Source organism: Oryctolagus cuniculus, chromosome 9 (assembly GCF_051225735.1).
Source record: "Oryctolagus cuniculus isolate XC-2025 breed Fujian yellow rabbit chromosome 9, ASM5122573v1, whole genome shotgun sequence".
Lineage (NCBI taxonomy): Eukaryota > Metazoa > Chordata > Mammalia > Lagomorpha > Leporidae > Oryctolagus > Oryctolagus cuniculus.
This window is the reverse complement of record NC_142875.1, coordinates 6195122-6209293: the sequence shown is the minus strand read 5'-3', so window position 1 is coordinate 6209293 and position 14172 is coordinate 6195122. Positions and strand designations below refer to the sequence as shown.

At 42.8% G+C, this 14172-nt stretch overlaps 1 protein-coding gene across 1 annotated transcript; it reads right to left on the bottom strand.

Moving 5' to 3' along the window:
• Positions 1 to 11696: 11696 nt before the first annotated feature.
• Positions 11697 to 13953, bottom strand: LOC100339065 (heterogeneous nuclear ribonucleoprotein H2). Its single transcript, XM_002713022.5, has one exon. It carries the CDS (start codon positions 13854 to 13856, stop codon positions 12507 to 12509), a length of 1350 nt encoding a protein of 449 aa, XP_002713068.1. The 5' UTR covers positions 13857 to 13953; the 3' UTR covers positions 11697 to 12506.
• Positions 13954 to 14172: the final 219 nt, after the last annotated feature.

Here is a 14172-nt window from a genome sequence, read left to right as displayed (position 1 = left end):
AGGGACGGTATTGGGGGGAAGCCATTGTAATCCATAAGTCGTACTTTGGAAATTTATATTCATTAAATAAAAGTTAAAAATAAATAAATAAATAAATAAATCTTTAAAAAAAAAGGAGAGAAGGAAGGAAAACTTGAGAGTAATTTTAACTTTTGTATATATGTTATATTCCTCTTAAGTTCAAAACAACTTTTGAGGTTTTTGACCTTTCCAGTAATTTTCAAAAGTATTCACGTTATTTTCTCATCAGTCACTCTCAGGAAGAAATGTGTGCTTCCTATGAAACCAAAAGCAGCCCTTCCGCTATCACTTACAAGAGCAGACTGAAAACTTAAAATGTATTAAGTGGAACTAGTCGAACAATACCCTATACCTTGTGCGGTTGTGTGAGTGCAGCCTGTTGAAATCCTTGCTTAGTATATACCAAGTTGATCTTCAGTATACGAAGGTAATTGAAAATGAAACTCGATGAAGGGCGGGATGGGAGAGGGAGTGGGAGAGGGGAGGACCATGGGAGGGAGGTTGGGGGGGGAAGCCCCAACAATACAAAAGCTGCACTTTGTAAATTCACATTCATTAAATAAAAAAAAAACTATATAACAAACAAACAAAAAAAGAAACAGAAAAAAAAAGAACTTAATACTTTACCCTTTTAGTATTTTTTATGTTCTACTTAAAACTATTGGTTGAACTCTGTAATTAATACACAATTACTCTTAGGTGTTTAATTAATGCTATAACTAGTACTCAAATAGTATTTTACACTTTGTGTTTCTGTGTGGGTGCAAACTGTTGAAATCTTTACTTAATATATGCTAAATTGATCTTCTGTATATAAAGATAATTGAAAATGAATCTTGATGTGAATGGAAGGGGAGAGGGAGTGGGAGAGGGGAGGGTTGTGGGTTGGAGGGAAGTTATGGGGGGGAAGCTATTGTAATCCATAAGCTGTACTTTGGAAATTTATGTTCATTAAATAAAATAAAATATAAAAAATGTATTAAGTGGAAAAGTCTGGAAAATAGCTTTCCACTAATTAAATAATATTTAAAAATTAGACATAAATGAATAAATTGGAGACCTGATGTCTAATTTCTTTAGAAAATAAAGTTCAGTAGCACATTGCGTGTAATGCCTTTGAAGCATGCACAATTTTACAACTGTAGCTGTCTATTAATCTACTTTAAAAGAAACTACAATCAAAGGGTGCTTCTCAACAGTTTATGTAAGCTAGAAACTTTATCCACCGGTCTCAACATAGGAGTTTACAGTCATTTTAATAGGAAAACTTAGGTGAGAAATGAAACGAAGTGCTTGAATTTCATTATGTTTAAATCAATTTCTTTATTAGAATTCCTCCACAAAAGGTATTTGGTAATTACCCTGGCAAATTATAATACATGCACATAAAGTATATCAGCAATGAAGGTTAATTGACGCTCCCCCTTGTCACAGTCAACGTCTCTGAACTGCTTGGATAGGGCATATTAAAACAAAAGATATGCTGTAACGAAGGTTCAAGGAAAATTGATACCAGGGTTGCCTTAACCTCACAAATGATGTGTAAGATAGATGTAAAGTCTTACTTTAAATATTATTCATTTATTTTCCAGACTTTTCATATAAAACATAATACACATAGAGAGAACATATATATTTTAAACCGTATTTTACTTTCTCCACATAAAAGTGCAAGGGAGAAACAAAAATTACTAAGTACTCATCGAAAGTTTAATTTTTCCATGAACTCTTTCGTTCCTTTTTCTTTAGGGTTTTATTCTAAATTTGTGCAAATAGTCTGCAATATCAAAATTACTTTTTCTAACACCTAAACAGTTTTCCTGACTTGTTACTTAACAATGGAAATTTCCATTTAGTTTATTAATTATTTGCCTACATTTAGTTAGCTTTCTAAAAGTAACTTGAGTAAAAATGTGTAGCAATAAGTCCTTTTATTTGAGAAAAGTGAAAAATATGAATGCAGTGTACATGGATGTTAATGTATCACACAGGAAAATGGATAAAGCCAAGAAAAAAAAGTATAATATTATCATCTCTTGGGAGTAGAAAAGAGATTCAGCTAACATTATGTCTTTGGAGTTATTAACAAATCCTTCTTTTGCTTCTCATAAGACCACTGGCTATAATTGTAGGAAAAGAAAAACAATTATGAAAAAAATCACAAAGAAATAATTGTAAGTTTCCACAAATAAGAAGGTTAATATAAAACTGAAAATCAGACATCTGAAGAAATAGAAAATATCGCTAAAGGCTCCACCCAAACATCAAAGAAATGACAGAAAAAACTAGGGTACTTGGGTCAGGGTGGGGCCCTGTGCCAAGATTATCACATGAATGGATACAGCAAAGACGCCAAGTGCCTACAAGTGTTTGCACAATCCTGATATTCTTCCCCCTGTTGTCACTTCCTCCTCGTCTTTGACCTGAAATCCCATCTTATTTCAAACTCTGGTGAGACAAGAAATACCTGAATTAAACCAGAAAATAAACAGGAATCCCCTTCTCATTGACAAAAAGAAACCAACACACACAACAGGCCAGTGCAGTTCAGAGAGACCTCACATGAGTGATTTAAATGCCTTAAATCCAAAGAGCATATATTTGCAGGCACCTTTGTTGTCAAAGATTTATTTATGAAGATGTGACTTGCTCCTCAATGGAACCCCAAGCACTTTAAAAAAAAACTTAATCCACCAGGGCCAGGCAGTGGAATCTTGATTGGAGGGTTCTGTCAAAGCTGGTGTGAGTGATGGCCGCATTTTCCATCAGCATATCCATAATCTCCCTTCCATTGGCTGCCGTAACTCATTGTCACAACCACACACACATCCTCTCGGCCCTCAGATGCTCCTGCATCCGACGCAGGGGCCATTTGCAAGCTCCGGCCGTGGATAGACAGGCTGAGGTTCACAAATTATCTAGTCAGAGCCTTCCCGAGAAGCACCTGTACACCGTAACTCAGCGCCCAATGCACAGCTTGTCAGGGTGGCGCGTGCCCTTGCCGCGCTGTGTCAGTCACGGCCGAAACCTTCCACTCAAAACCTCCTCGCCGGGGCTCACAGCCTCCAGGAAGTTTGACATCTCGTAAAATCCAAACGTGCGTTTGTGCCACGGAGGAAGAAGAGACTCACGTGTCCCCCCGTCCTCTGCCCGCTTAGCTAGAACCAAGGTCCTGAAATCATTCACGCCAGAAGTCCTTTTTGCTTCTCACTTAATTTTATTTCTACCCTTTGGTGGTGAGAGGGGAGAGATAACGAGCTACACTGGGTCACAAGTTAAACTTATATCAGACGTGAGGAGCTACAATGACCGACAAGGAAAGAGCAAGGGAATCTGCGTAAGTGTGTGTGTGTGTGTGTGCACATGCTTGTGTGTGTGTGTGTGCACGTGTGCCCTTGGATCGAGGACAGACGCATCTTGATACAAGAGTTTTTTCTCAGGGAATTTGTAAAGAGTAGAAGTGTTTTCTGTCCCTACGGAAAGCCACGCCACAGACAGGAATATCACTAGCGTTGTACCTCGGGCTTTTTGATGGAAAATGCCACTGTGCTGTATTTTCCTAAGCGCCACCTTAGTGGACAGCAGGCAGTTAGAGAGGAGTGTCAGAGACGAGGACATACATCGCATCATAGGCTGAGCTGTCAGAGAGGGGGATGTCGCCAGGAGCCTGGCTGAAGGCACAGGCAAGGCAGAGACCTGACCCCGCAGCAGGGGACTCCAGGGGTCACTGGTGGTCGAAGCCCCCCGTGAGCAAGCGAGGGCCCAGGACAGCGACTGCAGTACAGACGGGGCAATCAGAGACCTGGGCCACGCCACCCACCACCTGCTGAGCTGCCTGCCCCAGCCCAGAGCACAAGAGCGCCAGGGAAGGTCCTCAGAGCAAGTCAGGAAAGCCAGAGCTGCCGGGGCAGCAGCAGTTGGGTGGCCTGAGTCCCCCCAGTAAGTGCAGCTCTCACACAGGCTCCGCCGTGGCCGTCCACAGGCGAGACAGCTCCGCAAAGGCAGGCTGAAAGCTGAGTCAACTCCACGAGGATTTACAGCTATTATTCTGGGGAGCCCAGGCAGCCTGGAACCTCATCCTTGAATCCCGCTAAGCTGGCCTCCAGTCACAACAGCAGTGGTGCACAGCAGGCTGCAGAGCTGTGGGATTAGGGCACCTTACTGGGCTCCCAGCAGGCAGGAAGCAGCCCAAAGCCCCACCGCCCGGTCGCTGGGGTGCGGGGGAAGACACGCTAAGGCTCCTGAGCTGGGGCTGAGCCCTTTGATTTCAGGAACTGGTCCCGCCACGAGAAAAAAGAGACTTTAAGCTTGAAAGACACACGTAATTAAGAGACGGTGTCAGGCTGTCACCCTCCGTGCAAAGCTATGCAGCGGCTCGCGGCTGAGGGCTGCGCTGGCCCAGGCCTTCCCGCCAGCATCCGGAGTCTCAATGTTTCCTTCACCGCCCTGGGGGGAAGCTTTCATTCCATGTGGAATCAGGAATTCCCAGCCATCATATGGCATGCATTTTAAGTTTCCCGCATGGGTTTGTACGAATCTGTTTATAAATACATTGAAAATGCAGCTTTACCACAAAGCAAATGGTTCCACACATGTTCTCTCTAAATATACTAATACAAAGAATGTGGTTAGCTAAGTATTTAAAAAGAGCAAAGCTCAGTCATTGTGGTTAGGAAACCTGAATGCAATTTAGGAGCTGCACTGTGACTGCATCATTCTCGTTTCCTTGAGAAGAGGTGTCACTTTAAATAATATTTGAGAGAAAGAAAGTATCATTGTAATTAAACATAAGCAAATATTAGGTAATGGGATACAGGTGACAGATGAGGACAGCGGAGGAGCTAAAACCACACACTCCAAAGCGAGACAGGAGGCGGGTATTTCAATGCAGCGGATTTATCTGCCGTCTGAGGTAAGTGCATCCAACATCAGAGGGCCTGGGGTGGGATCCCAGCTCCTCTGCGTCTAACCCAGCTTCCCGCTAATGCACCTGGGAGGCAAGTGATGATGGCCCAGGAGACTTGGATAGAGTTCCTGGCTCCTGGCTTCAGGCAGGCCTGGGCATGACTATCACATGCATTTAGGGAATGAACCAGCAGATGGACTAACTCTGTCTCTCACTGTCCCTCTGCCTTTCAAATAAATAAATCTTTAAAAAATACGCTTAAAATCTCAATTACCAGCTCACAGCTGTACAGCCTTGAACAAGCCAACCAACCCTTCTATGCCTTACGTTCATCTGTAGAAGAGCAGAAGAGTCAAGAGTCTGTCGTGAGGATTCAATGATGTGTGCATGTGTACAGTACGTAAAGAACTCCTGGCACCCAGATCAGCACAGTATAAGCCATGTCCAGATGGACCAGTGCAGTCCAAGGACATACCTCAGGGGACCCTTGTGATCACAGCTGTTTTCATCACAATGTTAAGATACCATTTATCTTCTCTGTTGGGTTGATAGCTGCACAATACACCAAAGACCAATGGCAGTGAAACCGCTGGCCTGAAGGAGGCCAGTGGGACCCAGCAGGAGCTACAGTACTAGGAGACGTGTACCGATGGACATGGCATTTGTCACCAGCATACATTTGCTATAAAAGAAAAATGACCAGCTTTATTCCGAGTATCCTTGACGGAGTGGCACAAACTCTTTCTCAGTCTTGACCCATGATTCTATGTCTCTTTTTATTCCAGGCCACTTCAGAAAGTTTGTGGGAAAAGGAATTAAAAGCAAGTTTCTTTTGGGTGCAGAAACATTTTGAAACTCATTGCAGATCTTGACGATCCACTTGTATTCCAACTGGTGAAACAGGAAGTTCACTCAAGGTACTTCCATCATGGGCTCAGGTACAACGGTTGTCTCAGGGAGAAGCACTGAGCCAACCAGCCAGCCAGCAACGTTCATGGAAAACAACTCTTTCTTTCAAATGGCATCAAAGATCCATTCAAATGCCAGAGAGACCAGTGACTGCAGACGTCACTACCCCCAAAAGTTCACTCACACAATTTCAGATTCCACATAACAAACCGTAACCACTTGTGTTTGAGTGTAGTACCAAAGCAAACTACCCCTATACTAGAGAATGCCATCATAAACCTGCTCACTCTTCTCCCCACACACCCATCTGAGGCTGGATCCTTCACGACCTCCAACCAAACAACACATGCAACAAAATGAAGAAGCATATTTGAGAATTCAGCAGTCTTTCACTAAGCCTGACATTAAAGGGGTACGTGGAAATGCAAAAAATGACATTCTTCTTCTAATTTTATTTTATAAAATATAGCCATATTTTTGCATTAAACCTGTGTCACTGTACCCCAAAAATCACAGGATACTTGAATCATATGGAAAATAAAGAGGTGACAATGTACATGTGGGTAATACTGAAGGAAGAATTACATGGATACAAACTGCCAAAGAAAATTAAACTTCTCATTGCTTAAGATTTTTTTCAAATCGTTTTGTTTATTTGAAAGAAAGAGAGAGAGAGAGATGGATCTACTATCTGCTGGTTCACTCTCCAAATGGCCACAATAGACAGGGCTAAGCCAGGTCAAAGCCAGGAGCCAGGACTCCATCCTGGTCTCCACATGGGTGGCTGGGTTCCCAGCACTTAGGCCACCATCCACTGCCTTCCCAGGCACATTAATAGGAAGCTTACTGGGACTGGCACTCTGATGTAGCAAGATGGAGTTGCAAACTGGCTTGACTCACCATGCCACAGTCCCAGCCCCTGACTACAAACTTTTGTTATTGATATTAGCAAAAGATTATCAGTCTTTTATTTCACTTATTATTGAATTTTTCCCTTCATGTTTTCAAATCTCTAATTACAGCACCATCCCTACAGAATGCAATGTAGTGCCCTGCCTGGCTGATTTCTGCGTCTTGGAAGGTCTGAGGGTTTGGGGGGATGTCTTAACAATCCTGAGATCCAGGGTCTCCCCTTGGAGCACTTTTTTCCTGCAGGGGAGAAGGTTTCCAGCCCCTCCCCCCTAAAATTCACCTGTTGAAGTCCTAACCCCTAGTTCTTGTGGGTGTGGTTGTGTCTGGGGAGGAGAGCTCCCCAGAGGTGATTATGTTACAATGAAGACACATGGGCGGGACCTATCCAGTCTGGTGGTGTACGCCTAAGGAGAGGTAAGGACACAGACACACACAGAGGGAAGACCAGGGGAAGACACTGGAGGACGAGGCCATCTGCCAGCCAAGGAGGGGGTCTCTGAAGATGACCAGCCTTGCAGATCCCATGAGCGTGGGCTTCCGGTCTCCAGTGATGAGGGGGTAAACTTCTATGACTTAGGCCGTCCAGAGTGGTACCTTGCATGGCAGTCCCAGCAAACGGACATCCTCGTAGTTTCTCTCAAAACTTATCCTCAGAGGCTTTGGAATGTAGCATTTCCACAATTAGAGATCTGTCTAAATATATGGTTTACACCTTTATTCCCCTGACTCCAGAATAGAATTAATCATATGAAAATAACAAGAGGGGCTGGCATTGTGGGACAGCAGGTTAAGCTGTCACCTGAGACACCTGCATCCCACATTGGAACTCCACTTCCAGTCCCCTACCAGTCAAATGGGAGACCCAGCTGGAGTTGCATGCTCCTGTCTCCAGCCTGGCCCAGCCCTGGCCATTAACTATCTGGGTAGTGACCCAGTAGATGGAAGAGCTATCTCCATTTCTCTTGCTCTGCCTCTCTTTTTTTTAAATACATAAATAAATCTTTAAAAGAAAATTTTTAAAAATAACCTGTTTAAAGAAATTAAAAAATAAAAGAACCTGTTATTCATTTTATATATTACACACATTGTTACTTTCCCTTTCAATTTAACCTGCCTTTTCCAAAGGATTAGAAATGGCTGGAAGTCAAAGACACAAATACTCGTATAATTTTCCAAATGCTAAGGGCAGAAATTAGAAGTCACAGAGTAGGAAGAGATGGGAAATATCAAATAAAAGGAGATTTATAGAAACTTGGTGTAAAATTAAGACTCTGTGGTTTGAAAACAGAAGTAAATATAAACTTGAAAAAATCTATGAGAACTCAAAAGATCATCATGACCTCATAAGGATCACAAAAATATTAAAATAATTCAATTAAAATTTCAGTTCCCAAATTATTAGCAATAAATGAGTCGTTTTCAATTCAACAAGATTTCTTAGGATAAATAAATCGAGGAGGTATGGATATTTCTTCAACCTACCATAAAGAATTTTTACTGTCACTCTTCAGACTCAAACTGATAGTTGCACATGGAGAAGACCTTATACAACACATTAGGAGACGTTGAAAAAATAATAAAAGGCCCAGGGACTGGTGTTTGAGATTAAGGCACCTGAATCCCACATTATAGTACTGGGGTTCAACAGATACCAGGCTTTGCCCCCATTCTAGCTTCCTGCCAATGCAGACCCTGGGAAGCAGCAGTGATGGCTCAAATGATTGGATTCTTGCCATCCACGCGGGAGAAATGGATTGAGTACTGGCTCTCGGCCCACCCAGAGCCACTGAGAACACCCAGAAGTGAACCAGCAGATACAGTACGCATTCTTTCTATCTCTGCCTCCCAAGTTAATGGATACAAAAAAATAAAATTACCATTATTCACAATATCCCAAACACAGGTCTGCTTCCTTGTCCAGACAGTCTAAGAGTTACCTTGATTTTAGCTCTTTTGAGAGTGTAACTTTTCCCATATATGATTGAACATAAAACTAATCTGATATCAATTTTGGCCTCCAATCCCACTCCCATCCCCTTCTCTCAAACTGTGCTAATTCATCTCTCCAGCCTCCTTAGAATCACACTCAACTATCCAATTCCTCTCAAGCCTTCCATCCAATCCCAAATGAAATTCTGTCGGGTTCCCCTTGACAATGTACACAAATTTGGCCAATTTTCTTTGTGTTCATTGCCACCATCCCTGGGTACCATATCTCTGCCAGGGCCTGTGGCAATGGCCTCCAACCTTCAGTCTGCCTGCCTCTAATCCTGGGCTGCTCACAACATGTTCATGCACCAGCCAGACCAGCCTTCTAAAACAAGCCAGGTCATGTGTTCCTCTGCTTAGACTGCCTACAGTTTCCCACTTGCTTCAAGGGATATGCCAGGGTTGTTGTTTTATTATTATTATTATGACCTGTGATGCCTTGCCCAATCTATCCCTCTGTGACCTCACTATGGCTTCTCTTTAATTCCTCCCCTACCCACCCTAATCCCCATCAACCAACTCAGGCACGTATCTACCTCAGACTTTTTAGGTGCATGTTCCCTTTGCCTGGAATGCTCTCCCTTCCCTTTCAAACCTGTATAACTAATGCACCTGCCCCCTTCAAGTCTTGGCTGAAATAACACTTTCTCTTGGAGCACCAAGCCATTTCCTCAGGTTGATAACACAAGCCATCTCCATTACATATTGCAAGTACCCTTAACAGCACTCCACAATTCCTAACCTACTATACAATCTTTACCGTACCAAATATTTACTTATTTATGATGTTTATGGTCTATCTTCACCCACTGCAATGTGTGTTTCACAAAGGTGGGGGTTTTCGTCTGTTAATTGGACAACGCATCTCTAGACTCCAAAAGACAAAAGGAACTACATCAAAAATGGTTGACTGTTAGACTTCCTGGAAACTTCTCAGATTACAGTTTTTAGCATAACAGAATTCTCGGCAAGGTAGGAAATTTTAAAACTATTATTAAATATTATTATTTAATAATGGTATTAAATTTTAATTATTGGATCTACCATATTGCCTTGGTGCTTTTCCACAGTGCTTTCTCAATGGCAAAAAAATCCAACAGCCGAACTCTTCAAACCCCAATACTCATTCAGTCATTCAGCTGTTTGGTCTCTTTCAAAGAAAAGTGGCACAAAATAAGATTTTTAGAAGCAGAGGGATCCTAGACAAAAATATCTTCTAAATCAAGATCAACTTTTCTGATTCCTCTCCAAAGCATCAGAACCTTCAAGCTTCACCCTGACTACACAGAGGCCAACACACCATGCCCCAGAGACCTGCCTCCTTCCAGACACCTCCAGGTAACACAAGCCTTGGCCCCCTCTCCCCAGGCTCTCTCCATCAGTGCCTTTGCATCCAAGGCTGTCATGCCCAGTAAGGTGCTTTTTGCCACTAATAGGATTAACTCGTCCCAGGATTGCTGCATTTAAAAAAAAAAGACCCAACTGACTATTGACCGTCTACTGATGTAATATAGAGGGAACAAACTTCTAATGCTCCTTCTCTGTTCCTTACCTATTCATTGTGTAGAGAAGAACAAGACTCCAACTTCATACCCATTTCTACAGAACTGCAAACCCCTAGAATGTACAGGGGCAGACTTCAAGGCACTTAGACATTCACCTTCTCTTTCATACCACAAGGAGAAAACCATCTCGTGTTGGTATTTGAGCTTAGCCTGGTGATGTTTGTACTCACTGTCAAAATATCTCGAGGAAAAGTTAAAGAATGTATTCTCTCAGTCTGCTGTTTGGTCTACACATAAATATGAGAGAGCAGAGGCTGGGAAGAAAAAAGAAATCTGACAAATGATGGGGTTTGGTATTCTACAACCCAACAGATTGGGGATGAATCATTAAGTTATTCACCCTTAATTCCTTTGTGTTAACATTGCATAAACCAAAGCACACTGGTGTGCCTGACTCTCATAAAAGTTTTATGAGCATTTCTTATTGGCATGGCTTTGCTGCATTCTGAACAGTGACAACGCAAGCAGTACAAAGATTCGTGTGCAAATACACCCAGGTGTACGTTCAGGCTGAACTGTGTTGTCATCCCACGCCCCCCACAAATGCATATGCTGAAGTCCTAACGGCTAAGTACCTTGGAGTGTGGCTGTATTTGGAGATGGGCATTTGAAGGGGTGACCAGGTTCCTATGAAGCCATTGGAGTGGGCCTAATGCAATCTGACGGTGTCCTTATAGGAGGAGGGCATTGGGACACACAGGGAAACATCCGCTGTGCTCACACACAACAGAAAGACCACGTAAGGTCGCAACAAGAGGCTGGCCACCTGCAGTCGAAGAGGGATGCCTCAGACAAACCTCGCTGTCAAAACCTTGGTCTCACTCCCAGACTCTAAAGCTGCGAGAAAATAAATTTCTGCTGGTGAAGCCACCAATCTCTGGCATTCTGCTGTCTACTCCTAGAAAACCAACACAGTGGGTTTTCTTTGAAAGGCCTCAGAGGAAAAAGTCGCACAGCTAATATGAGAGCAACAATAAAAATGGGAGCTGACTTTTCATGAGAAGAGGAAGAAGAGCAGAGGGTTATCCAGGGCCTAGGGTACTATTCTGTCTTCTTTTCAGAATCCTCTCTAACAACAGAGAAGACACCAAATAAAAACTTTCTGCCTTTGTCCACAGGGTTTTCTGATGAAAAGCCTTTAACCCGCTTTCCCATTCTTCCCCATTCAGAGTTTCACAGCCTCTCCTGCTTTATTTTCCACCTTACACAGCCGCTTTGCTGTATTCTTTATTCCTTCACGTTCCCATGCTTCCCCACACGCACCTCACATCCGCTCCCCAGTGGCGGTTGTCACCTACATTTAGGGTCCATGGTCCCCTTCAAATCACCGCTCCCCTTAAAGGGAAGAGGCACAACCCAATGGGGTTCTTGAGTCCATAAAAAAGACTGAGTGATTTTTTTTTCCAGTTTTTAAAAGGAAGATTTATTTAACAAGTTTCACTTAGTACAATACATCTAAATGGAAATCACAATACAAGGAAAGATTTAAATCAAAGCCTCAGAATTTCATACAAACAACACGACCAAACTCCTAAAGTATTGGTATTACATCTCAAAATTGTCCCAGATCTTAAAAAAAAAAAGTGTACACTCACGTGCCTTACAGGATATTGAACCAAAAAGCTAGAATTAACAAACATGCCAAATGTTTTCACTTTGAATCGTAGACATAGCTCCTATATTTGAGTTTTACAGAAAAGCATGTTTCTCAACATGCATCTGAAGTTTTCAATGTATTGTGGTATAAGAGCAACATTTAACATAAGCGAAACTGCTTTAACCTAAATATGCTTCCTGCTTTAGGTACACTCCTACAACATAACTAACTTGAGGAAAGCTGAAAATTGTTTTAACAGTTATGGTCAATACTGAACTTTGTTATTACATCCTAGCTGAATGTTTCAGTGTTTAAAATGACTGAGCATAAAGTTTTAAAACAATCTTGACTTCCACTTTACAGTAAGCAGGAATCACAAGCCTGTAATGCAAAACTGTTAAACTTAATCTTTTGTTTTCTTAAAAAAGGAGAAAGATAAAAAGAAAGAAAGGAAAGAGAGGAAACTGACCAAAAGTGGTCAGAATCAATTGTAGTTCCCACTTGCCAATCATACTGGATATACTAAACATCCCTCCCACTCTATTCCACTCCCATAAATGCACAGCTTTTATTTCTGTATAGTAGCTGCTACATGCCTCTTCTCTACCTAAGCGAGGTTTGACTGGTAGTCACTGGAGTTTTCCTGCAGAACCTGGTCATATCCACTCATACTGCTCTGACCACCATAACCGCCCCCATACCCGCCACTCAGCTGCTGGCTAGCAGGACCCCCGTAACTGGACTGATTGGATAAGCCCATTCCTCCCATCATTTGGCTGCCGTAAGCACCACCACTTGCCCCTGCTGTAGAATTCAGAAAGAGTTCTACATAGCTGTGATCATAAGCTCCTCCACTTGTCCCTGCGGTAGAATTCAAGAAGAGCTCCACGTATCTGTGTTGCATGTTAGCTTTATCTTTTGCCATAGCTGCTACTGCATCTTCATGAGTAGCAAATTCAACATCGGCCTCACCAGTAACCCTGCCATCCGGTCCAATTTCAATATGGACTCTCATGGGATTAAGAGGCGAGAAAAAATTATAAATATCATTCTCAGTGGCTCTGTAAGGTAACCCCCTCATGTGTACACAGTGCCCTGTAGTGCTCTGGAAACTGGACCCACCGTCTCCGTATCTATGATCAGACATTCCTGAGAAACAATAATTGAGGTCTCTTCCAAATCTATCAGAGCCAAAGCCATACCCATCATTATAACCGCCATAGTCATCATAGCCTCCATAGCCTCCACCATAGGCACCCCGCCTCATCCTTTCAAAGCCAGCTCCTCTGCCAATGCTATTATACCCCCTGCCAGCCCCTGGCCTGTCATAAGGACCTGGCCGCTGCATAGCCATGAGCTTCCGAGGGGGATCATAGTGGGTTCGGACTTCAGCTCGGCTACTCTTGAAGATTTCAATGTACCTGTGTCCTATTCTTTCCTTGTGTTTCTTTAAGGCCTTTTCAGCTATCTCCTGCGAGGCAAACTGCACAAATGCCTCCCCTGTGCTCCGCCCCTGAAAGTCCACCGGCAGTGTCATCCCATTTGGCACAATTTCCAACCCTGAAAAGAACTGCACAATCTCTTCCTTGCTACAGCCAAATGGGAGTCCTCTAAGCCGGACGAAGCCATCGTTGGCAGTATCAGGACTATTCGGACCTGTATGCTTCAACACCCAATCCATTTCAACACTGTTGGACTTGAATACTTCAACATATCTGTGTCCCATGGTTTCTCTGTCCTTCTTCAAAGCCAATTTCACTTCATCTTCAGATTCAAGTTCGACAAATGCTTCTCCACTTGGTCTGCCTTCTCTGGTGTAGATGAAACGAATACCTGATGTGCCATTCTGGATTTTGCAATCAGAGAAGAAGCGCATAACTTCATCAGCTGAGCAGGACCAGGGTAGGCCCCTGACCTTCACCACGAACCCTTCCCTGCCTTCCGTGCTCAGCATCATGATGACTGTTGGGCTCTTGGTGGCAAGCTTGGCTCAATGTAATTTCAGTGGAACTCTAATGATACCGGGTAATTTTCCTTCTTCTTCCCTCAAACGGCTAAGACTGAGTGATTTTTAATATTAATAAATCGCTAGAATCTCAAGGAAAAATGTTAATGAATATCAGGTATTTTTATAAACAATGTTTTAAAACTAACCCCTCAGATCAAACTCAAACCTGAGAAGCAAAAAATTTCCAGAAATTAGTCACATCCTTCATGGGATGGATGCACTCTTGTGCACTCACACACTATCCACACAACACACACACACACAC